General features: G+C 43.6%; 1 protein-coding gene across 1 annotated transcript; it reads left to right on the top strand.

The window, feature by feature from the left end:
• Positions 1-378: 378 nt before the first annotated feature.
• On the top strand, positions 379-27,171 carry SERINC3 (serine incorporator 3). Its single transcript, XM_056547925.1, has 10 exons — positions 379-559; positions 4,621-4,782; positions 12,804-12,997; positions 13,194-13,273; positions 20,119-20,256; positions 20,716-20,885; positions 23,628-23,718; positions 25,152-25,335; positions 25,527-25,751; positions 26,922-27,171. The coding sequence occupies exons 1-10, from the start codon at positions 521-523 to the stop codon at positions 27,058-27,060; spliced, it is 1,422 nt and encodes a 473-aa protein (XP_056403900.1). The 5' UTR covers positions 379-520; the 3' UTR covers positions 27,061-27,171.

The raw sequence follows: 27,171 nt of genomic DNA, 5'->3' as shown, positions 1-27,171 counted from the left end.
ACTCATGCTTTGCGCAAAAAATTTGGGGAAAAAATGGAGCATGCACCAAATATTTGCTCAAATTTGCTACTCTGGGCTTGGTCAGGGAAGCATAAATCCCCTCAACCAGAAAGTTGATGTTACATTTTTCTGTTGCCCATAGCAACCAATCACAGCGCAGCTTTCATTTTCTAAGCTCAGAACAGGAAAATGAAAGCAGCGCCGTGATTGGTTGCTAGGCAGACGGATCTCCCAAAGACCAAGTAGACGGCTCATAAAGAAGTGCGCATGCGCATTACTGGCACGCCTTAGAAACTTTACGTCACCGCTGCCGTTCAATACGCATGCGCCAGTGCTGTTTTTTTTTTTTTTCCCTAAAGTTTCTGGGGAGGGGCTCTGCAGATGAGATGACGTCATTACGCAGAGAAGCGCAGTGTCTAGGAAGGAAGGCAGGAAGGAGAGATAGAGACAGCCGGAGACGGGCGGTGCTGTGTTCGTGTTGACAAAGGTCTTGTGGTCGTCTGGAGGAGCTGCTACCACCATGGGGGGAGTCCTGGGGATCTGCTCTGTCGCCAGTTGGGTAAGGGAATGGTTGTCAGTCAACGTCCATAGGGCGGTGGTTGGAGACCACTAACATGGGGTCAGGGCGGACAGTATGGGGGTCATAGGGACTTCCAGGGTTTTCTCTGTGCTCTGGAAATGATAAAGTTAAAAATTCCACACCGTACTACAGTTTCCAAACCAGTGTGCCTCCTGCTGTTGCAACACTACAACTCCCAGCAGCCTTCGGCTGTCCGGGCATGCTGGGAGTTGTAGTGTTGCAACAGCTGGAGGCACACTGGGCAGGAAACATTGCCTTACAGAATGGTAGTTCTTGTATTGTGATGTTTTATCTCCTTTCTTTCCAGGGAACATGGGCTGTTATCACACTATGGGGGAGATTTATCAAAACCTGCGCAGAGGAAAAGTTGCCGCGTTGCCCATAGCAACCAATCAGATCACTACTTTCATATTTAACACGGTCTCTGCAAAATGAAAGAAGGGATCTGATCGGTTGCTATAGGCAACTTTTCCACTGCGCAAGTTTTAATAAATCTCCCCCTGTATCTTCCAGCATGCCTTCACAGCGAAGGCTCTCACGGTATGCTGGGAGTTGTAGTTTAAAGGAAAACGGTCACTTGTTTTCTCCCGCACTATCCACAGGTACTGGTGGATAGTGCGGGAGACACTGATTAAAATGAGCCCTACCTTGTCCGGATCTGCGCCTCTGTTCTCCCGCAATTGTAGTTTTATTATGTGTTGAAATCTTGCTGTAACTGGCACGGGCGGGGCTTCGACGCTTATCGGGCACTGACGTCAGCGCCGCTTATGAATATTCATTCCCCCTCCCTCCAGTTAAAGGAGTAGTCCAGTGGTGACCCAGTGGTGAACAACTTATCCCCTATCCTAAGGATAGGGGATAAGTTGCAGATCGCGGGGGGTCCGACCGCAGGGGCCCTCTGCGATCTACTGTACGGAGCCCCAACAGCCCACGGGAAAAGGGGTGTGTCGACCTCTGCACGAAGCGGCGGCCGACACGCCCCCTCAATACAACTCTATGGCAGAGCCGAAGCGCTGCCTTCGGCAATCTTCGGCTTTGCCATTGAGATGTATTGAGGGGGCGTGTCGGCCGCCGCTTCGTGCAGAGGTCGACACCCGCTATCTGGCCGGAGAGCCGGGGCCCCGTACAGAGAGATCGCAGGGGGGCCCCAGTGGTCGAACCCCCCGCGATCTCAAACTTATCCCCTTTCCTTAGGATAGGGGATAAGTTTTTCACCACTGGACTACCCCTTTAAGAGCAGCAAAGAGAGGGAGAACTGGAGGGAGGAAGGATGAATATTCATAAGCGGCGCTGACGTCAGTGCCCGATAAGCGCCGAAGCCCCGCCCATGCCAGTTACAGCAAGATTTCAACAGATAATAAAACTACATTGCAGGAGAACGGCGGCACAGATCCGGACAAGGTAGGACTCATTTTAATCAGCGTCTCCCGCACTATCCACCAGTACCTGTGGATAGTGCGGGAGAAAACAAGTGACAGTTTTCCTTTACGGGTGCATTCACACCACGTTTTTGCAATACAGTTCCCGTATACGTTTTCTATGTGAAAACCGTACGGAACCGTATTGAAAACCGTATGCATTGACTCTACATTGAATACCGTATGCCAAAAGATGCATCAGGTTGTGTCCGTTTTGCATCCTGTACGGTTTTGTCTGTTTTTTTTTTTATCCGTACCCAAAACCGTAGCCTACCAGGGTTTTTGGTCTGGGTGAAAAATTAAACCGTATACGTTTTTTTTTAAACATGGGAGTCAGTTGGAACCGTAGACAACTGTGTGCATACGGTTCCATCCAGTTTTCACCATACGGTTTTTGACTTTGCACAGTTTTTTTTCTTGGAATTTCAATCAAACAAGTGAAACTGTATTCATAATGGAGTGAAAAGTTAAATACGTTTTTTTTCTTAAAAAACAAATGCAACCGGATATCATTTTTTAAACCGTATACAGTTTTTAACTGTATACGGGTTAAAATTTGTACATGTTTTGATACAGTTTAGTCAGGTTTTGAGGAATGCTGAGAGTTGTAGTTTGGCAAAAGCTGGGAAGCCATGATGTCCATCTGGTCAGCAGTTATTGGCAGGGAAGTAGCAGGTGGCCTCTGTTGGTGGAATGTGGTATTACATATCGGGGAGCCCTTTAAAGGGAAGATATCCGCATTTTGGGCATCCTAACCTGGTGTTGGTAAATAGGGGAATTTATAGAGATGATCATGGCAACTTCAATATCGCTCTCTGGTGTCATTTCTCGGTTAACCCCCCCCCCCCCATCTCACCTCCTTATAAATACTGAGCCACCCCTCTGCAGTGGCCTTAAGTTGCGTTACTGCTGGGGAATAGTTCCTGGAAGTATCATCTCTACAAACGTCTGCCTTGTAATACTGACATGTTGGACGTTTTGATTGGTCAGGATCTGGGTGCATAAACCCCTGTGATTTCTAAAATTAAGGGGTGAGCACTGTGCCTTTTAGTTTCCAAGAAAGTGTGTGGCATGGGGATTCATAGAAAGTATATGTTAGAGTCGAGTGACTCTACAATTATATTTGCACAACTCAAATGAAATGGATAATCTGTCAATATATTTAGTCTTGTGAAAAACATTCTGCTTTTCTGGAATGAGACTCATACGGGCCCATTTTACATTATGTATTTTCGAAGTGGAATTCTGTTTGGAAATTCCACTGCAGCAGCCTCCCATTGTTTTTAGTGAGCTTTGCTCCACCATTCACACTACGGAACATCTGCAGTGAAAATTCCGGATCTTGGACTCAGGATTCTTTCTTTTGATGGAATTTGCTCAAACACGCATTGCTGACTATTAAAAAAAATCATATTTCTGAGCAGTCCTAGCTAGAGCTGAGATGGGAAATATCCCAGAAAGAGTCTCCATAGTGTGAATGGGTCCTAACCTTTCTTATTCCAATTTTTTTCTGGAGAATCAGAACGCCTGGAAAGCAGAATCACTTTAAAGGGGTATTCCGCCCCTAGAGATCTTATCCCCTATCCAAAGGATAGGGGATAAGATGTCTGACCGCAGGGGTCCCGCCCTGCTGCACCTGGCGTTCTTTTAGAACGTTGGGTGCTGCGCTGGAGGCTTGTGATGTCACGGCCATACCTCCTCAATGCAAGTCAATGGGAGGGGCTTGACGGCCTTCCATAGACTTGCATTGAGGGGGAGGGACTGTGACATTATGAGCCACCGCCCCGCATCGCCTGTCATGTCGCTCCATGCACCAGATGTCTGGGGTGGCGCAGTCAAGATCGCTTGGTTGCCCTGTGGCAGGACCCCCATGGTCAGACATCTTATTCCCTGCATAGGGGTACTCCGGCCCTAAGACATCTTATCCCTCTATTCAAAAGGATAGGGATAATATGCCTGATTGTTGGGGCCCTACCGCAGGGGACCCCCGCAATCTTTCATGCAGCACCCCGCTATCGTCAGCCTCTGGAGCGAACATCGCTCCTGGTCTGATGAATCACGGTCACTGGGCCGGAGTATTGTGAAGTCACGGCTCCGCCCCTGTGGGATATCACACTCTGCCCCCTCAATGCAAGCCTATTGGAGGGGGTGTGGCGGCTGTCATTTTGGGTTATCAAATGCACCATCAGGCAGAGACTCGTGGCTGAAATATTGATGGTAAAATGTGTCTGTTACACCCGTGTAAAACTAGCCGTATGCTGTATATTGCATGCTCTGCTTTCCAGGGAAAACTGAGAGGAAACTAACTACCCATTCATCTTAGAGATCATTGAGGGTCTCAGCACCTGAGCCACCCAGTGATCAAAATATCTCTCTATGACGCTATATCCAAGGTGACACATACTTTTGGGTACCCAATGTCCCCTCTGCTACAGAAGACACCATGTGGGGGCCCTGTTAGAGATTTTGCATTTGTGCCCAGGAGCCTCAGGTTTGCCGTCTGACTTGTGTTAGATTCTCATATGACCCGTATTCTGGGATTTATCACGTCTTCTGTGCTCTACATGTGACTCTCAGCTGATAGCTCTGACCCCATTAATCCGTAAATGTCTTTCTTTGCAGATTCCGTGCCTGTGCAGCAGTGCCACATGTATACTATGCCGCTGCTGCCCCAACTCTGGCAATTCCACCGTGACTCGCCTTATCTATGCATTTATCATGTTTCTGGGGACGCTGCTTTCCATTGTAATGCTGTCTCCAGGAATATCGGACCAGCTAAAGAAAGTAAGTTCTATGATGTCCATATCCCAGGTCCCATTGCTTTCCAGCACAGCTTTAGGGCTCCCCACAGATGCTGTAGAAGCCCTCTATAAAGGTCTCTCTCTTTTTTTTTTTTTTTTTTTCTGGCTCAAACATGGTCTCCTCGTTTCCTGTATGGTCCATACAAAGAGGTTTCACTTTTAGGTATAAGGGTGCGTTCACACAGAATAATTCAAGAGGAATTTATTTATTTAAGTAATTCCTCTTGAATTCTCTGCTCCAAATTAATTCACATCTCCTCTGCCCATTAACTGTAATGTTTTTTCCGCTGTCCTGTTCACACTGCGGATATTCTGCTAGTGGAATTCCAATGCTGAACTCCGTTCCGCTTGAAGTATGAGCATGTTCATTCTTCAAGCAGAATCCACTAGCAGAAATCAGTAGAAGTCAATGGTAAAAAAAAAATCCGCCCGACATCGTTTTCGCGCGAAATTCGCACGGTAATGGCTGAAAAATGCACCCTTATAAGGAAAATCATTTACAGCAATTATCTTAACCCCTTCCCGCAGAATGTCATATATAAACGCGGGGTTGTGCAGTGCGTTCGCGCATCCCGGCGTTTATAAATGACATGCAGTTAACCCGGCGATGCTCAGCATCGCACGGGTTAACTGGCAGAAGTCCCGCTGTTTCCAGCAGGGGACAACTTCTGCTTCACCCCCAGGACCATCAATTGATGGTCCTGGTCAGCGATCACTGTGATTGGTCCCTGTGGACCAATCACAGTGATCTGGGGTGAAAGTTCAGATCCCCCGCACTGCCCGCCCCTGAAAGTCGGGCAGAACGGGGGACGAAGGCTGCAGGGGCTCGCGGGGACCTACGGCATTCGGGGGGAACACGTGGGGACCGGCGGACTTACCTGATCCAGCGGCGGGACCGAGGAGCAGCGCGGGACCGGCCACGTGGACGAGCAGCGACGGGTAAGTATGTGGTCCTCAGAGGCAGCAGTGAAGATCTTCACTGCTGCTTCTAGGAGTCTGAAAACTACAACTCCCAGCATGCCTAGACAGCCTTTGGCTGTCTGGGCATGCTGGGAGTTGTAGTTTTGCAACATCTGGAGGGCCCCAGTTTGGAGACCATTGTATAATGGTCTCCAATCTGTGCTCTTCCAGCTGTTGCAAAACTACAACTCCCAGTATGCACTGACTGTCCAGGCATGCTGGGAGTTTTAGTTCAGCAACATCTGGCCCTTCAGATGTTGCCGAACTACAACTCCCAGCATGCCCTTCAGCTGTCTGGGCATGCTGGGAGTTGTAGTTTTGCAACAACTGGAGACACACTGGTTGGGAAACATTGTTTCTAACTCAGTGTTTCCTAACCTGTGTGCCTCCAGCTGTTGCAAAACTATGACTCCCAGCATGCACTAACAGACCATGCATGCTGGGAGTTGTGGTTTTGCAACAGCTGAAGCAAGCCCCCCCCCCCCGCCCCGCCACCCCCGTGAATGTACAGGGTACATTCACATGGGCGAGGCTTTTACAGTGGCATCTTGAGATGCAGCAAATTTTGCGCTGGGAAACTCGCTGTAATCCCCCGCCCATGTGACTGTACCCTAAAAACACTACACTACACTAACACAAAATAAAATAAAAAGTTAAAAACACTACATATACACATACCCTTACACAGCCCCCCTCCCCCAATAAGAACGTCCGGTACGCCACTGTTTCCAAAGCAGAGCCTCCAGCTGTTGAAAAACAACAACTCCCAGTATTGCCGGACAGCCGTTGACTGTCCAGGCATGCTGGGAGTTTTGCAACAGCTGCAGGCACCCTGTTTGGGAATCACTGGCGTAGAATACCCCTATGTCCACCCCTATGCAAATCCCTAATTTAGGCCTCAAATGCACATGGCGCTCTCACTTTGGAGCCCTGTCGTATTTCAGGGCAACAGTTTAGGGCCACATATGGGGTATCGCTGTACTCGGGAGAAATTGCATTACAAGGTTTGGGGGGCTTTTTCTTCTTTAACCCTTCATGAAAAGGAAATGTTGGGGTCTACACCAGAATGTTAGTGTAAAAATTTTTTATTTTTTACACTAACATGCTGATGTTGCCCTATACTTTACATTTTCACAAGAGGTAAAAGGGAAAAAAGCCCCCCAAAATTTGTAACGCAATTTCTCCCGACTACAGAGATACCCCATATGTGAGCGCAAAGTGCTCTGGGGGCGCACAACAAGGCCCAGAAGGGAGAGCGCACCATGTACATTTGAGGTGATTTGCACAGGGGTGGCTGATTGTTACAGCGGTTTTGACAAACGCAAAAAAAAAAAACCCCACATGTGACCCCATTTCGGAAACGACACCCCTCACGGAATGTAATGAGGGGTGCAGTGAGAATTTACCCCCCACAGGTGTCTGACGGATCTTTGGAACAGTGGTCCATGAAAATGAAAACTTGTACAGCCCACTGTTCCAAAGATCTGTCAGACACCAGTGGGGGGCAAATGCTCACTGTACCCCTTGTTACGTTCCTCAAGGGGTCTAGTTTCCAAAATGGTATGCCATGTGTGTTTTTTTTTTTTTGCTGTTCTGGCACCATAGGGGCTCCCTAAATGCGACATGCTCCCCGAGCAAAATTTGCTCTCAAAAAGCCAAATATGACTCCTTCTCTTCTGAGCATTGTAGTTCGCCCATAGTGCACTTCAGGTCAACTTATGGGGTACCTCCATACTCAGAAGAGATGGGGTTACAAATTTTGGGGGGTATTTTCTGCTATTAACCCTTGCAAAAAGGTGAAATTAGGGGGGAAACACACATTTTAGTGGAAATTTTTTTTTTTTTTTTTTTTTACATATGCAAAAGTCATGAAACACCTGTGGGGTAATAAGGCTCACTTTATTCCTTATTACATTCCTCAAGGGGTCTAGTTTCCAAAATGGTATGCCATGTGGGTATTTTTTGCTGTCCTGGCACCATAGGAGCTTCCTAAATGCGACATGCCCCCCGAGCAAAATTTGCTCTCAAAAAGCCAAATATGACTCCTTCTCTTCTGAGCATTGTAGTTCACCCATAGTGCACTTCAGGTCAACTTATGGGGTACCTCCATACTCAGAAGAGAAGGGGTTACAAATATTGGGGGGTATTTCCTGCTATTAACCCTTGGAAAAATGTGAAATTTGGGGGGAAACACACATTTTAGTGAAAAAAAATTTTTTTTTTTACATATGCAAAAGTCGTGAAACACCTGTGGGGTATTAAGGCTCACTTTATTCCTTGTTACGTACCTCAAGGGGTCTAGTTTCCAAAATGGTATGCCATGTGAGGGTTTTTTGCTGTTCTGGCACCATAAGGGCTTCCTAAATGCAACATGCCCCCAAAAACCATTTCAGAAAAACGTACTCTCCAAAATCCCCTTATCACTCTTTCCCTTCTGAGCCCTCTACTGCGCCCGCCGAACACTTTACATAGACATATGAGGTATGTGCTTACTCGAGAGAAATTGGGCTACAAATATAAGTATACATTTTGTCCTTTTACCCCTTGTAAAAATTTAAAAATTTGGTCTACAAGAACATGAGAGTGTAAAAAATGAAGATTGTGAATTTTCTCCTTCACTTTGCTTCTATTCCTGTGAAACACCTAAAGGGTTAAAATGATGACTGAATGTCATTTTGAATACTTTGGGGGGTGCAGTTTTTATAATGGGGTCTTTTGTGGGGTATTTCTAATAAGAAGACCCTTCAAATCCACTTCAAACCTGAACTGGTCCCTGAAAAATAGTGAGTTTGAAAATTTTGTGAAAAATTGGAAAATTGCTGCTGAACTTTGAAGCCCTCTGGTGTCTTCCAAAAGTAAAAACTCGTCACTTTTATGATGCAGACATAAAGTAGACATATTGTTTATGTGAATAAAAATTTTTTTTATTTGTAATATACATTTTCCTTACAAGCAGAGAGCTTCAAAGTTAGAAAAATGCAAAATTTTCAAATTTTTCATCAAATTTTAGGATTTTTCACAAGGAAAGGATGCAAGTTACCACAAAAATTTACCACCATGTTAAAGTAGAATATGTCACGAAAAAACAATCTCGGAATCAGAATGATAACTAAAAGCATTCCAGAGTTATTAATGTTTAAAGTGACAGTGGTCAGATGTGCAAAAAACGCTCTGGTCCTTAAGGCCAAAATGGGCTTGGTCCTGAAGGGGTTAAAGATGTCATTTAAAACCACTTTAAATATGTTGCCCAGACTTGTCAAAAATTTAGATCACATCAGGTCTTAATCCTGAGAACCACGATCATGAATCACAGCCACATGAAGTGCTCAGCTGCATGTGCCTCACTACCCAGCTGTCAATCAAGTCTGCCCTTTTCTCGATATCATTCTATCGGTCGGATCAGGTGGCCTGAAAGTGGCGCGTGCTGTCATGTGTTTCTCTAGCAGTGTAAGTGAAGATCTCAAGTTTCAGTATACTGAACGTACATATTCTGTTACAGCGTTGCGGATCTGTGTTGCTGGCTGTGATATATTGTCCATATTAGTAACACATCACCTGACCACTGTGGTGACAACACAAGGATGAGGTCATTGGCCCAGGCTGCGGTAAACTTTGTATGGAACAGCAGACTCAAACTTATAGACATACAAGTATACCGCCCTGCCCTGTTCTATCATTGGATTAGGTTGATTAACTATATGACAAGGATGTTATGTATACCATTTCCTAGTGGCATCTCCTTGAACCTGTGTATTAAGGAGTAGAAAAATGTGGTGATGTCATTGATCCATCCTTGTCATCTCCCGTTCAGTTCAGAGATAGTTAGCAATCTACATAGCTATGAAATGACAAGCCTCTCGCTCCATGTGACTCCCACAGCTTGTTATAAGAAGCTGAACCGTGATGACAACAATTACTAGCACATTAAATGGGTACTCCAACCTTAATACATCATATCCCCTGTCCAAAGGATAGGGGATAAGATGTCTGATCGCGTTGGGGATCCCTGCAATCTGTCATTCAGGACCCACCTCTGCAGCGCTGGGGTCTCAGAGTGTGCATTATAGACTTGCATTAAGGGGGGTGACATCACACGGGGGCGGAGTCGTTACATCACGATACTCTGGCCCGTGGTCGTCGCGCTGCACACTCGGAGCCTCCAGCGCTGCGGAGAGCTCGCAAAGGCGGGTGCTGAATGACAGATTGCGGGGGTCCCCAGCGGCGGGACCCCCTCGATCAGACATCTTATCCCCTATCCTTTGGATAGGGGATAATATGTATTAGGGCCGGAGTACCCCTTTAAAGTAATGCGCCAGCTGCTGTTTCCTGTTATGTCATGCTGGTTTACAGATAATCCTCCATAAGATAAATACCGTAAATCATTAGGATATTTTAACTGTTCTGTGTTTGCTACAATGTATCAGTACAAGAAAATGTATCTGCTCAAAGTCTGATCTGTTTAGCTCCGAGGATTGTCTAGATTGGATCCAGTTGTAACACGTGCTCAGAGTTTATAGCTTTGTGTTTAGTGAGGTCACAGTACATGATGACACCTGACTGTCAGCTCTATTGCTTGCATTGAATGTGGGAGTTGTGATAAAAAAGAGAATACATTTAATTATACTGAACAAATATTGTTGCACTAAACTTAAATTGCTGGGTGTTCACAATCCATCTAGTTTCCCAAGACCCCTTGCGAACAGTGGGTTTAACAGGGTAAAATTGCCTTCTATAATAATTAGGCCTTATTCACATCATCTTTTGTGGCTACATTACCTGTATACATCAGGATATCTTCATTAAAGGTATACTAATGTATATTGCAGCGCACACAAAGACTTTAATAGACCAAGCATAGTCTTCTGTGACATTTTCCCAAAAGTGTAGTAGATCAGGAGAAATCAGACAAACAAAAGGACTTTTGGATTTGGTATTTAGGGCTCCGACAATTTTAGGCTTAAAGAGGACCTGTGTCCAACCCCAAAAATGAGGTTGTGTTATCCTTAAATAGCTTGGGGTGCCTCATCACACACCTTCTTTACAGTTTCTTGATACGTCCACCCATTCCTGAGAATTGTGGGAAGATAGTTTGACAATTCAGGGAATCGGTCAGATGGGCTTGAACTTAATTTGGGTGGGTGGGATTATTCAGTTGAGGGGTGTAAGTATTAAAACTAAGCAGATGCCAAACTGACAGATTTCCTGAGCAGTCAGACAAACTATTGACCCCCTTATCTCAGGAATAGACGAGCTTATCAAGAAACTGTAAAATCTGTGTGATTAGGACATCACAAGCTATTTAATGACAGTAAAATCTTATTTTAGTGGGTTGGCCACAGGTCCTCTTTAAATCGGTTGTCCCGGTACGGAGGTTTTTTTTTTAATATGTAGCCCAAGCTGCAGGGAAAATAATACAATGGACTGCTTTTCTAAGCATCCAGTCTCAACTATGCTCTTTGGGGGAGATTTATCAAAACCTGTGTAGAGGGAAAGTTGACCAGTTGCCCATAGCAACCAATCAGATCGCTTCTTTCATTTTCGAAAGGGCCTCTGAAAAATGAAAGAAGCTATCTGATTGGTTGCTATGGGCAACTGGTCAACTTTTTTTCTACACAGGTTTTGATAAATCTCCCCTTTATTCTTGCTAGTTCTGGTGATGTGAGGATCGGACACTTGGGAATCTGGGGGCAAGGGAGGGGGGGATGGGTATGTTTATCATTTTGTTTATTAAAAAAATTAAATAAAAATTATTTAAAAAAATAATAATTTTAGCCTTAAATTGTCATATTCCTAAAATAGGAAATTAAATGTACCATTACACCTTTGCTTGACTGATCTTTCCTGATCCCTCCATACACACAATCGGCTGAGTTTGCCTGTGTTCTGATTGGGGAAGGGGGAAGTAAACTTGTGGGGACTTATCTCAAGAACAAAAGGATTGGGAAGTTAAATTCCAACATGCCTGAGAGTCAACTGTTGGTGGAGGCCGCCATACATATTAGACACTCAGCCCATCCCATCAAAATCGGCAGGTTTGACTGACTTTTTCTAATGTTTGGGGCCTTTATAAGACTCTGTTCACACTGAATCCATGGCATTAGTTTGTAATGTGATGGATCAGACCTAATTTAGGGGTCCATTGTGGTTCTGTCTAGGTTTCCATCCTTTTGACAACATGTATAGTGTGGCTAATGTATAAATGTGGGGGCCCCTTATTCCCATTTAGGGGTATTTAGTGGCTTTAGCTGTGTCTCTTCTAGATGTCTGAAACTAAAAGATCATTCTGCTGACTGATAGTTTATAGTGGAAAGAATAATCCAGCCAGGGGTGGGCTAATAGAAGTAGACTTCAGGAGCTACATTTCCTTTTCTTTTTATTTTACTATCCACACAAGGACTTCCATAGATATCCATGTAAAAACAACCCAAAAAATGAGTTTCAGATTTCATGTTTCTTTGACTTCTTATATCCCCGATTTGTCCTTCCTGCCTCTTATACCACCATGTTCATATAAGTATATTAATAAAACATTGTGTATAATAGAAGAACGTCTCCTCTTCCGTTGTCTAGAAATAGTCTTGGGATACTTTCTCTTTGGAGTTTGATGCTGGACGACTGAAGGGGACAGAAAATTCAGCGTCAGTCAGGACAAGCTGCTGCCCTGTCTCACGTTGTATCTCCCACTACACATGGCAGATTGTCCTAGTTTGTGACAATGTTGCTTTGCTTTACTTTACACCACAGAATAGTTACCTCAGGAAAGGTGTCAGGTCTTACAGCATTGCTGCAGCCACATAACGCCTGGCACCTGTAGTGGTCCGACTGGTTCCTTGGTATCCATCCCTGTCTGTGAAGTCTTCACCTTTGGTAGCATAAATTCATATCAAGTAAGAAATGCGAGTGACAACCTCATGGATGAAGCAGACATGAGACTTACGGACCCTGTAGAGAGGGCAGACATAACTCTCAGACCCCCATATTGACATGTAACTCCCCAAACTCAAGCAAGTTATATGTGGTCTAATTGCATGTTTTGTTTTACAGATTCCAGGGTTTTGTGAAGGAGGGTTTGGCACGGAGCTTCCACATGTGGACGGATACGTGAACTGTAATGTGCTGGTTGGATACAAGGCCGTCTATCGTGTCGGCTTTGCCATGTCCATGTTCTTCCTGGTCTTTTCCTTGCTGATGATTGGAGTCAAGTCTAGCAGAGATGCCCGGGCTGCTGTGCACAATGGGTAAAGAGGAAGTGTCTTATTTAGGGTCAAGTTTGGAAGGTGGTGGAGTTGTGATAACCTCTCATCTATATTTATGACCATCCTTACTCAGGGGCAATTGTCCATCGTTACCACTTATCTCCTCTCCACAGAAAAGAACACATTTAAGCTCCTTAGTCTTCAGGGTATTAAATAAGATGCATCTTCTCTCTTGTAGGTTTTGGTTCTTCAAGATATTGGCCATTGTCGGTATTATGGTTGGAGCTTTCTACATTCCAGAGGGACCTTTCACTAGAGGTAAATGTGACAGCTCCTCATTCTTATCCAATTAAGAGTTAAATCGTGTATTATACCTCAGAGCTGCACTCACTGTTCTGCTGGTGGGGTCGCTGTGTACATACATTACATTACTTATTCTCTACTGATCATGAGTTAAATCCTGTATTATACCCCAGAGCTGCAGTCAATATTCTGCAGGCACCAGAGCTATATAAAAGTTTTTTTCCTGGATAACCCCTTTAATCTCCCAGCATTCTACTATGGTGGTTTCCTAAAAAGTCCTACTTTTACATTGACATAGTACATTGAATTAAAGGAGATATGCAGCACTGATAGTAAGACGTCTTTGGTCAAAATCGGTTCAGCCGTTTTCCTGTAATAGCCTCCCAAAATCCTGAGTCGTAAAAGACAACATTTCCCAAGAGCCTCCTCTCCTACTTCCTGTAAGCTGCTGCCTTCCTCCTGCTCTCCACTCTGAGGAAATGATAATAAAGTAACGCCCCTTTCCCTCCCATATACATCCCCTCCCATCCTAATGAAGTCCCTCTCCCCTGGTCCAATAGAAATGCAAGCTGTGTGCTATGCTTTCATATTACAGCAGTGTTTTCAAACTGTGTGTCCAGCAGTGGCAAAACTACAATCTCCAGCATGACTGGACAGCCAATGGCTCTATTACATGTTATACTACCAGAAAGAACGCCGGACATTGGCTGTTCAGGCATGCTGGGAGTTGTAGTTTTGTCACGGCTGGAGATGCACTGATTGGAAACCACTGCTGTAATATGTTGAGCGCAGGCGCTGAAGCCCGCAGCTTCGTCATAGTGGTACCAGCATTGTTTATTGTAGTAAACATGTGTTTTCCAAACTGTCTCCAACAGTGGCAAAACTATCGGACATGCTGGGAGTTGTAGTTTTGCAACAGCTGGAGGCACAATGGTTGGGAAACACTGCTTTAGATGTTGTAAAACTACGACTCCCAGCATGCCTGAACAGCCTTTTGCTGTCCAGGTATGTTGGGAGTTGTAGTTTTGCAACAGCTGGAGGCACACTGGTAGGGAAACACTGGTGTGAAGGGAGCACACTGTTTGGAGAAGTGTTTCCCAACGAGAGTGCCTCCAGCTGTTGCAAAATTACAACTCCCAGCATGCCCAGACAGACTTTTGCAGTTGGAGCATGATGGGAGTTGAAGTTTTGCAGTTGAAAAATGCTTCCATCAACCCCCCTCCCTCCTCGGCTTCTGTGAAGTTCCACCTTGCATCTGTCTTTCCTGGTATCTTGCTTGGAGGCAATATACAGCCGGCGCCGGTTCACTAACACTGGCCGTGAAAGAGAGGCACATGCTGATGAGGTCACAGCACTGTCACTCCCACGGCCAGTACAGTGTATGGGGGCCGGGCTGAAAGAATATTTATTGCCTGTAATTTAAAAGAATATTGGGCGGGGAAGACAGAACCTGAGGCGGTGAGAAGGATGGGGGAGGTGTGGAGGAGACGAGGAGGGAAGAGACAGTTGGTGGGAGAGTGGTAACCGGGCCTGAGTGCCTGCCAGGAGGTCCGGCAGCCGCTGCTTCTGGACTTCAATAACATGGCGCTGCTCCCTCTCGTGACGGACACCTGCTCTGTTCTGCGCATGACATACATGCGCAGAAGAGGGCATTTTAGTCCCTAATGTTCCCCTATGAGATGGGCTCCGACTGGACTTTCCTATGTCCAGCGACTGCCGTAGAGCAGCTGTGAAGGTGTCGTTAAGTGACGTCATCACAGCTACTCTAGTAATGGCAACCCCCAGTAAAAACTTTATAAGTGAATAAAATTAAAAATACATCACATACACAATTAATACTCAAATAAACCTAAAGAATATTACATGACAATTGTATTAATATATTTAAAAAAAAAAGTGACACAGTCCCTTTAAACTATTGTTCTGCCTCCCCCGACTGCTTTACACTGCAGCTCTTCTCCATCACATCATAGTTAGGCCCTTTTCACACTGTCGTTGTGCTCGGACGCTAACGGCTGTCAGCCTCCCCTTGTTTTCTTTGTTTTCTTTTTAACCTTTGAAAGCCATTACAAGACTGGAGCACAACGGACACAACGGATCCCGACCGATCTGACTGACTGTAATGTGGTCAGTCAGGCGCCATTATTTTTGGACAACTATTGCAGTAATTGTTCTTCCACTATTGTCCTAACGGGTGTCATATTGCTGTTATAATGGCAGTGTGAACGTAGCCTTAGACTCTAATAGACGATGGAGCTAAGCTACACTCACAAACCATAGCTTTCACACTGCCGTTATGACACAGCAGGGTGACGCCCGTTAGAATAGCAGGAGAAAAATTACTGCAATAGCCTGGCGGCCGTCAGCGACTCTCCACAGCGCCAGTGTGACCTTGGTAAATAATGAGGTTTTTGTTGGATAACAAGCTTCTAGTATGATAAGGAAGAAAGTGTAAAAGGAACCTTGTGATTGGTAATAAAGTTATACACAATTATCCACCAGGGTTTCCTTAGCCAATCAGCTTACACTTAGAGTGCTGCCATATAAATGGGCTGTAATCTATTTTGGGGTATGATACTTGTGGTATGTACTTATTAGCTGCTGAATACTACAGACAAAATGATTTTCTTTTTGAAACCCAGAGCTCTCTGCTGACATCATGACCACAGTGCTCTCTGCTGACATCTCTGTCCATTTTAAGAACTGTCCAGAGTAGGAGTAAATCCCCATAGCAAACATATGCTGCTCTGGACAGTTCCTAAAATGGACATAGATGTCAGCAGAGAGCACTGTGCTCGTGATGTCAGCAGACAGCTCTGTGTTCCAAAAAGAAAAGAATTTCCTCTGTAGTATTCAGCAGCTAATAAGTACTGGAAGGATTAAGATTTTTTAATAGAAGTAATTTACAAATCTATTTAACTTTCTGGCACCAGTTGATTTAAGAGAAAAAAAAGGTTTCCACTGGAGTACCCCTTTTAACCCTGCTATCGGATCACAGTCTATATGTATAGCCAACTTGAGTTGATGCCTTAACGTATACACAGTCCATGAAATCACATGGTCTTGAGCTGGTGTGAGTTTGCGCCAAAATGTCATGTTTTGTGCAATATTTGCTCCTATAGGTGTTGTCTTTTTATAAACACAGTGTCACTGTTCCTTCCTGCTAAACTTTAAGCCAATTTTATTTTTGCAGTTTCGTTATTTCCTCCTCGCCTTCTAAAAAAAATCACAACTCTTATGCTTTCATCCACAGACCCATATGAGGGCTTGTTTTTTGGGCGACAAGTTGTCCTTTGTAATGATATCCCTTATTTTACCATAAAATGTATGGCAAAACCAAAAAAAATATTTGTGTGGGGAAATTTAAAAGAAAAATGCAATTTTGCTAATTTTGGAAGGTTTTGTTTTCACTCTTTACACTTTATTCTGTGGATCAATACAATAAAAATGATAACAAGGTTTAGATACTTTTTAAAAATCATTTAACCTCTTAAGGACCCATGACGTATGCATACGTCCTGGGTCCCGGTCCTGCGATATAACGCGGGGGTCACATGGTGACCCCGCATCATATCGCGGCGGGCCCGGCGTCATAGTGAAGCCGGGACCCGCCTCTAATAGTGCGCGGCACTGAGCGCGGTTCCACGCGCTATTAACTCTTTAGCCGCGCACTCAAAGCTGAGCCGCGCGGCTAAAAGTGAAAGTAAAAAGTGCTGGTTAGCTCAGGGAGCTGTTCAGGATCGCCGCGGTATAATCACGGCATCCCGAACAGCTGTAGCACAGGGGGAGGTCTTCTTACCTTCTCCTGCGCTGTCCGATCGCCGAATGAATGCTTCAAGCCTGAGATCCAGGCTTGAGCATTCAATCGCCGAAAACACTGATTGATCCATTCCTATGGAGATGGATCAATCAGTGTAAAAGATCAGTTAATGCAATGTTATAGCCCCCCCTATAGGAGCTAAAATATTGCATAAGAAAAGTGTAAAAAAATCATTAACCCTTTCAATTATCCCTTCCCCTAATTAAAGTTTGAATCACCCGGCATTTCCAAGAATAAAAAAACTGTGTAAATAAAAATAAACATATGTGGTATCGCCACGTGTGGAAATGTCCCAATTATAAAAATATACCGCTTTTTAAACCGCACGTTCAATGACGTATGCGAAAAAAAATTCCAAAGTCCAAAATAGCGCATTTTTGATCACTTTTTATTCCACAAAAAAAGTGAATAAAAAGTGATCAAAAAGTCTGATCAGAACAAAAATGGTACAGCTAAAAACTTCAGATCACGGCGCAAAAAATGAGCCCTCATACCGCCCTGAACACAGAAAAATAAAAAAGTTATAGGGGTCAGAAGATGACCATTTTAAACGTATAACTTTTCCTGCATGTAGTTATGATTTTTTTTCTGAAGTAATACAAAATCAAACCTTTACAAGTAGGGTATCATTTTAACCGTATGGACCTACAGAATAAAGATAAGGTATCATTTTTGCTGAAAAATGTACTGCGTAAAAACGGAAGCCCCCAAAACTTACAAAATAGTGTTTTGTCATCAATTTTGTTGCACATTGATTTTTTTCCCCATTTCACCGTAGATTTTTGGGTAAAATGACTGATGTCATTACAAAGTAGAATTAGTGACGCAAAAAATAAGCCATTATATATAATTTTAGGTGAAAATTTTAAAGTTATGATTTTTTTAAAGTTAAGGAGGAAAAATTGAAAATGAAAAAACGGAAAAAGCCCGGGTCCTTAAGGGGTTAAATTTGCCCTATTTTGACCAACTATAACTATCAAATTTTTCTGGATACGGTACTGTATGAGGGCTAATTTTTTGCGCTGTGATCTGTAGTTTTTATTGTTTGCTTTTTATTTAGTATTTTTTTAAATATGATGTGACGAAAAATTTAACAATTAAAATTGTTATTGGGGGAGGGGCTTTTTAATTTTTTTTATTAACTATACTTTAATATTGATCACGGCACCTGAGGGGTTAATGTCAGACATCAGAGTGAACCCTGATGTCCGCCGTTACCGGCAGATCCTTGGCTGCTGATAGCAGCCGGGACCTGTTGTGCATGAAGCAAGCACGGCTCCAGTGCATGCGTCATGTACAGGACGTAAAAGTACATCCTGATGCGTACCAGCACGTACATTTACGTCTTGTATCGATAAGGGGTTAAAGTTTCTGCTTTTTTTTTTTTTATAAAATTTTTGAAACGTGGCCCTTTTCAACAATTGGCTTTTTTTTTTATATTAGAACTCAGCCTCATTGTACTTAAAGGGGTACTCCAGTGAAAACCTATTTTCTTTTAAATCAACTGGTGGCAGAAAGTTAAACATATTTGTAAATTACTTCTATTAAAAAATCTTAATCCTTCCAGTACTTATTAGCTGCTGAATGCTACAGAGGAAATTCCTTTCTTTTTGGAACACTGATGACATCACGAGCACAGTGCTCTCTGCTGACATCTCTGTCCATTTTAGCAACCATGCATAGCAGATGTATGCTAAGGGCAGCATGGTGGCTCAGTGGTTAGCACTGCTGCCTTGCAGTGATGGGGACTTGGGTTCAAATCCCACTAAGGACAACAATAAATAAAGCGTTATTATTATAATAACGTCAGCAGAGAGAACTGTGATTTCATCAGAGAGCATTCCAAAAAGAAAAGAATTTCCTCTGTAGTATTCAGCAGCTAATAAGTACAGGAAGGATTAAGATTTTTTAATAGAAGTCATTTACAAATATGTTTAACTTTCTGGCACCAGTTGATTTAAAAGAAAAAAGGTTTTCACTGGAGTACCCCTTTAATGGGAATCAGTCAGCTGCAATTCACGTTCCAAGGAGACACATGATACCTTTCATATGTGTCTGTGTTTTCATAACATAGAATAATGTTTCCCAACCAGCGTGCCCTCAGCTGTTGCAAAATTACAACTCCCAGCATGCCCGGACAGCCTTTGGCTGTCCGGGCATGCTGGGAGTTGTAGTTTTGCAACAGCTGGGGGCACCCTGGTTGGGAAACACTGACAGAGAAGCATGCTTTTTCTCTGGTGACAAGTGTCAGAGGGGCTGAGGACTGGAACGCCTTTTTGCTCCCATTCCTGGCTGTGCTTGAATGACAGTCACCCGGAAGCTGAGCCCTGTTTCCAAATGTTGCACCTGCACACAACTCGTTTGCACAGCACAGGATTGAGAACTATTTAAAGGGCAACTCCGGTGGGGAAAAAAATAATTTTCAACTCAACTGGTGCAAGAAAGTTAAACAGATTTGTAAATCACTTCTATTTTAAAAATCTTAACCGTTCCAGTACTAACTAGCTGCTGTATACTACAGAGAAATCTGTGAAGTTCTTTCCAGCCTGACAACCGTGCTCTCTTCTGACACCTCTGTCCATGTCAGGAACTGTCCAGAGCAGGAGATGTTTTCTATGGGGATTTGCTTCTAATCTGGACAGTTTCAGAGACAGACAGACAGGTGTCAGCAGAGAGCACTGTTGTCAGAAAGAAAAGAAATTCACAAATTTCTCTGTTTTATACAGCAGCTAATAAGTATTGGAAGGATCAAAAATTTTTCATAGAAGTAATTTACTAATTTACAAATCTGTTTTAACTTTCAGGCACCAGTTGATTTGAAAACATTTTGTTTTCTACTTGTTTCCACCAGAGTTCTCTTTAACAGTGTCAGACATTTGGGGTGTACCGTAAATTGCAGGTGACAAATTCCCTTTAATGTGTATGAGCTGTAGTGACGGACTTGGTTTACAGTGAAAATTGTTGTCACTTCCCTTGGTGCAGATGTTATGGCACCTAGCTGGAGGCAGTATAATCATCCATGTGCTCTTTGTCATTTCAGCATGGTTCTGGGTTGGTATATTTGGTGCCGGCAGCTTCATAGTCATCCAGTTGGTTCTGCTCATTGACTTTGCTCATTCAGTAAATGAGTCCTGGGTGGAGAAAATGGAGGAAGGGAACTCGAAATGCTGGTATGCAGGTAAGTAAGAATTCTATACGGACTGGATTCTACTCTACAAGAGTGGAATGGAGTTTTCTTTGTGTTTTTTTTTTTTAATATTTAAAAAAAACAAATCCCCCCCCCCCCCCCCGACAGATATTTTTTACACGGTAATTACAAATGCTTCCCTACATTTTGCATTTTTATTTTATTTTTCCTCAGCTCAAATCCAACACATTTTCTATGAAAACCTTATAAAATATGTTGGAATTTTTCAAAAAATTCTGAAACCACACCCCCTTTTCAGGTTTTCTTAGTAAAATGGTGAGTTGGTTGTGTTTTTTCAATTCTGGCGCAAATTCTTGTGCAGACAGAATTTCTGGCGCAGTTCTACAGAATCTCGGAGACATGTGGGGTTTACAATAGTACATCAGGGCCTATGTGTATGGCTGGACTATGTGATCTGATTAATGCCATAATTTTTTTTCTGCTGTCCAGTGCTGCTGACTGTGACCGCCCTGCTGTACATCCTGTCTCTCATCGGCATCGGCCTCTTTTACGTCTTCTACACCATTCCCGGCGGCTGCACAGAGAACAAGTTCTTCATCAGTTTCAACATGATCCTGTGTATCATAGTGTCCATCGTGTCTATTCTTCCCAGAGTACAGGTACTGGTTATGTCACCACAGGTACTCGGCAGGTGATGGCGCAGCTGGTTGTACAGATGGGGGGAAAAAACTGTATGGGAGAATTGGGTAGCTGCAAGGTGAAGGCTTTGGTGGTCTGCCATTTTGATTCGGTAGCTGCCTAAGACTGTCGGGTTAGGGTTAGCTGCCTAAGTCGGGTTAGGGTTAGGCAACATCAGAAATGTTGGCATGATGTGTAACTGAAAAACAGCAGTGTATGTGCCATCTGTACAGGCAGCTGCACTTATATTCTATGTTACTTGGGCTTCTACAGGTATCCACTGATGATCAATAACATGAATCGCTTAGGGTAGGGTCACACGTAACAGATCCGTAGCGTATTTTACGATGTGGATCCGTCGATGTGCGCCTCCTACTGTGCCTGCTTGTAGCAGCAATCTGCCGCTACAAGCAGACACACAGGACCTGTGAGTCTGCTCATAGAGGTACAGCAGGAGGCACACTATAAGGTCAGTCATCGACGCATCCACATCGTAAAATACACTACAGATCCATTACGTCTGACCCTACCCTTGAAGGGGTACTCCACTGGAAAAAAAAATTTAAAATCAACTGGTGCCAGAAAGTTAAACAGATTTGTAAATTACTTCTATTAAAAAATCTTAATCCTTTCAGGATTTATCAGCTGCTGTATACTACAGAGGAAATGCTCTACTGAACCACAGTGCTCTCTGCTGTCACCTCTGTCGATGTCAGGAACTGTCCAGAGCAGGAGAAAATCCCCATAGAAAAACTCTTGCTCTGGACAGATCCTAAATTGGACAGAGGTGTCAGCAGAGAGCACTGTGGTCAGACAGAAAGGAAATTCAAGCTGATCAGCTTCTATATGCTGCTGTGGAAATGTTTAGGAGAAACAGCTGAGCACGCTTACAACCAGGCAAGTCTGGGGACCCGTGTTCTGGAGATAGGGGTGAGGTCACAGAGGTGCGACTTTGCATCTATCAGACATTTATGGCATACCCTGTGGATGTACCTTAACCCCTTAAGGACCAAGCCCATTTTCACTTTAAGGACCAGGCCAATTTTATTTGCATTTTCGTTTTTTCCTCTAAAAAACCATAACTTTTATATTTCCATCTACAGACCCATATAAGGGCTTGTTTTTTGCATGACCAATTGTACTTTGTAATGAAACCTCTCATTTTACCATAAAATGTACAGCGAAGCTCAAAAAATTATTTTTTTAGGGAGGAAATTTTAATGAAAACCACAATTTTGCACATTTTGGAGGGTTTTGTTTTCACACTATACACTTTACGGTAAAAATGACATGAGTTCTTGTGGGTCAGTACAATTAAAATGATACCCATGGCTACATACTTTGAGATTTTTTTAAGCGGTACAAAAATCTCAAAGTTTTTGTACAAAATCAGTAATCTAAAATTGCCCTATTTTGACCACCTATATCTTTTTCATTTTTCCATATATAGGGCGGTATGAGGGCTCATTTTTTGCGACATCATCTGTACTTTTTATTGATACCACATTTGCACACATAAAACTTTTATAAAAAAATTTTTTTGGGGAATAAAATGTGACAAAAAAAGCAGCGTTTATTTTTTACGTTTACGCCATTCACCATACAGGAACATTAACATTATATTTTGATAGATCAGACATTTACGCACGCGGCGATACCAAATAGGTTTCCAATAAAAATAAAATGTTTACGCTTTTTGAGGGTAAAATGGGAAAAACTGACAATTTTCATTTTTATTGGGCGGGGGGGGGGGAAATTTTTCACTTTTTTAAACTTTATTTTTAGATTTTTCAACTTTTTTTTTTTTTTAACACTTTTTAAAGTATTGATTGCTAATACTGTTTAGTGCTATGCATAGGACATAGCACTGATCAGTATTATCGGCTATCTCCTGCTCTGGTCTGCTCGATCTCAGACCAGAGCAGGGGACGGACAGAGGCAGGTGAGGGGGCCTCCATCCGTCATTATAGATGATCGGATCGCCGCAGCAGCGCTGCGGGCGATCCGATCTTCTATTTTAACATGCGCATTGCCGCAGATGCCGTGATCTGTACTGATCACGGGATCTGAGTGGAAAACATTTATTTCTTTTTTAAATGAACTGGTGCCAGAAAGTTAAACAGATTTGTAAATTACTTCTATTAAAGTCTTTACCCTTCCAGTACTTTTTAGCAGCTGTATACTACAGAGGAAATTCTTTTCTTTTTGAATTTCTTTTTTTGTCTTGTGAACAGTGCTCTCTGCTGACACCTCTGTCCGTGTCAGGAACTTTCCAGAGCAGCATAGGTTTGCTGTGGGGATTTTCTCCTGCTCTGGACAGTTCCTGATATGGGCATATCCTGATATGAAAATAATTTGTTTTGCACCGGAGTACCCCTTTAGTGTTATGCCAAGGTTGCACTAATACTATAGAATATAAAACTTCAAGGCAGCAGTCTGTAGTTTCTATACTTGATTTCGTTTCTATAAATGGCCAATAATGTGGCTTGTGGGGGGAATAAATGGGTGGCACTGATTTGAAGTGGCAGTGTTTCCCCGGTGGTGCCATCACAGCAGTCTGACTTGCACCAATTGGACATAGAGGCAATAACCTAGTGATACTAATGTCTGTGCCCAGATAACCCCTTTATACGGTACCCAGCAGTGATGGATGTCTCCCCCCTCTGACGTGTACTTGTTTCTATACAGAAATGACATGTTTGTGCTCTCTTCTCACATTGCAGGAATATCAGCCACGCTCTGGACTCCTCCAGTCCTCCATAATTACTCTGTATACCATGTACCTGACCTGGTCCGCTATGTCCAATGAGCCAGGTGAGTGAAAACATGCCACATGCTTTGTGGGACCCTGTCATTTCTAAAAGCAGGGGAAAAGAAATTGGGCCTCTGAACTTTAGGAATGACATGACGTTGGGGGTTAAACTAGGGCTGGACGGTATACCGGTTCATACCAAATACCGACATTTTTGTGCTGCACGATACGAATTTTAACCCATACCGCAATACCGGTTTGGCCCCTCCCCCTCGGGAATTAAGGAATTATCAGCCCAGCGCTGTCCCCACATCGTGGAACTAATCATATGTGACCCGCGAGCGCTGTTCTGCCCCCCCAGTTAATTATTAGCCCAGTGCTGCGCTGTCCCCATCAGGGTACTACTCACATCTGTCACCTGCAAGCGCTGCCCTCCTTGTCCTCTTGTTTTTTGTTGCCGCCGGCGCTGACACTCTATACCAGTGGTCTTCAACCTCCAGATGTTTCAAATCTACAACTCCCAGCATGCCCGGACAGCCGTTGGCTGTCTGGGAATGCTGGGAGTTGTAGATTTGAAACATCTGGAGGTCTACAGGTTGAAGACCACTGCTCTATACTATATCCCTATGCCCGGGCTGCAAAAGGTAAACAAAATAAACTTTAACTCACCTTCCCCGTCGGTCTGGAGAAGCTTCCTGGGGACGGGAACTTTGGAAAGCTGTCAGCCTATCACCGGCCGCAGCGATGTTCCGCCTCGGCCGGTGATAGGTTGAGCCCACTGTCATGTAAGAAACCGGCTACTTACATGACAGTGGGCTCAGCCTATCACCGGCAGAGGCGGAACATCGCTGCGGCCGGTGATAGGCTGACGGCTTTCCAAAGTTCCCGTCCCCAGGAAGAGAGTAAGGCCGACGTAGGAACATGCGTTATAATTTATTTTTGTTTTACCTGGGCGTAGGGATACAGCTATAGAGTGTCAGCGCCGGCTGCCGCAACAAACAGGAGGACCAGGAGGGCAGCACTTGCAGGTTACGTGAGTAGTACCCCGATGGGGACAGGGCAGCGCTGGACTAATCATATTTTTTTTTTGGGGGGGGGGATACCGTTATATACACCGTGGAACCGCCATAAGTTACAAAAATACCGCGATACACCTATTTGGCCATATCGCCCAGCCCTAGGTTAAACACATCTCCTCTTCATCTTTTAAAAGAATTGTCCCACCAACAGCACTACAGGATTGTTGATGGGTCTTTAACTGGTTACGAGGGTGACCTGAAACGGCAATCTAAAACTTTATAGCACTGAGTGGTATTGCAAAGTGCTCTGCGGTCTGTCGGGCACATAGGGTTGAATGGTGCAGTAGTGCTCATGTCCAAATGTCACTCCATTAAATACACACACATTGAGTTTTATATATGTAGATTTGTACATGATATGTGATTCATGCATGTAATTGTTGGATTCTAATGTTGCATTCTTTTTTTTCCTCCAGACCGTACTTGTAACCCAAGCTTGATAAGCATCTTGAACAAAATTACTGCCCCAACAATAAGTCCTGGCAATGCATCAACACTGCCACAGCTATCCACTCCTGAGCCCCCCAAATCTTTACAATGGTGGGACACTCAGAGCATCATTGGCCTTGTCATGTTTGTGCTGTGTCTCCTTTATTCAAGGTAAGAATTTTTATACAGGGGGCAGTATTATAGTAGTTATGATATTGTACAGAGGAGCAATGTTTTACTAGTTATATTCTTTTGTATATAGGGGCAGTATTATAGGGGCAGTTATATTCCTGCACATAAAAAGCCGTAGTATAGTAGTCCTTTCACCACGTTGTACATGTCTTCCTTTTTGTCCTTTGCAGTATTCGCAACTCCTCCAGCAGCCAAGTGAGGAAGTTGACTCTTTCTGGCCAGGACACCGCTATACTGGATGACACCAGTGGGAATGGCGGAGATGTTGAGGATGGCGAGGTTCGCCGTGTTATGGATAATGAGAAGGATGGGGTCCAGTACAATTATTCCTTCTTCCATTTCATGCTGTGCCTTGCTTCCCTCTATGTCATGGTGACCCTCACCAACTGGTATAGGTGAGACCTTTTATCATTTTATTAGATGGGGTTAGAGATTGGGTTAAATAAGTTTTCTAGGACTTTAAAGGGGTACTCTGGTAGAAAACCTTTATTTTTTTTTATTTTTTTTCTTCAAATCAACGGCTGCCAGAAAGTTTAACAGATTTGTAAATTAGAAGAAAAGAAAATTGGGGCTCAAGGTCAAGGATTTATGGACACATATAGAGTGATAATAAATTAAATGTATTAGTAATATGCATACACAGTGATCCCAATGACCTACAGGGCCCTTGTAAAGTCACGGTAATCACTAGACTTTATCCAGTGGTTACCGTGACTTTACAAGGGCCCTGTAGGTCATTGGGATCACTGTGTATTCATATTACTAATTTTAATTTATTATCACTCTGTGTCCATAAATCCTTGACCTTGAGCCCCAATTTTCTTTTCTTTCAATTTTACATTCACCTGATACACCTTAGGTATAGGTGTATCTTTTGGGCAGCCCAGGTCGTCTTTGGTCGTGATCTGAACAAGAGCCACTCCATATATTTTCTTCTACGAAGATTTGTAAATTACTTCTATTAAAAAAAATCCTTATCCTTCCAGAACTTTTCAGCTGCTGTATGCTCAAGAGGAAGTTGTAATAGTATTAGGAGAGGTTTGCTATATTTGCTCCTACTCTGGACAGTTCCTGACACGGACAGAGGTGTCAGCAGAGAGCACTGTGGTCAGACCGAAAAGAACTTCACAACTTCCTCTGGAGCACATAGGAGCTGATAAGTACTGGAAGGCTTAAGATTATTTACTTTCTGGAACCAGTTGAACCAGTTCAGCCTTCAGGTGCTCCCGTGGGCTGGAAAAGGTGGATACAGTCCTAGGAGACTCTTTCCTAGGACTGAATCCACCTTTTCCAGCCCACCGGAGCACCTGAAAGCTGAACTAATTTATGCAGGAAAAGTCATCAACTGCCGAGCCGAGAAGTTCGTGACAAATGGAATTTACTGTAAGTTCGCTCATCTCTAGTCTTTTCTTTAGCATAGACCATCAATGTCAGATCATTGGGGATCAAACTCCCTGATCAGCTGACTCAAGGGGCCGTGGCTATCCTGGAAGCGCCAAGTCCCGTTCATTGTTAACTATGCAAAATTAAACGGCACAGCTAATCTAAATCTTCTTAATTCACAGCCCGGATGCGGACTTGAACACCATTACAAGCAAGTGGCCAGCTGTCTGGGTGAAGATGGCTTCCAGCTGGTTCTGTCTGTTAGTCTATACCTGGACCCTCATAGCTCCCTGTGCCCTTCCCAACAGAGACTTCAGCTAGATGCCTCTGATTCCTGCCTTTTTGGTAATAGCTCTAATTCCTTAAAGGGGTACTTCGGTGAAAACCTATTTTCTTTTAAATCAACTGGTGGCAAAAAGTTTAACATATTTG

This window comes from Hyla sarda, chromosome 12 (assembly GCF_029499605.1).
Source record: "Hyla sarda isolate aHylSar1 chromosome 12, aHylSar1.hap1, whole genome shotgun sequence".
Lineage (NCBI taxonomy): Eukaryota > Metazoa > Chordata > Amphibia > Anura > Hylidae > Hyla > Hyla sarda.
The sequence above is the reverse complement of the archived record's forward strand: the minus strand, read 5'-3'. Positions and strand labels throughout refer to the sequence as shown.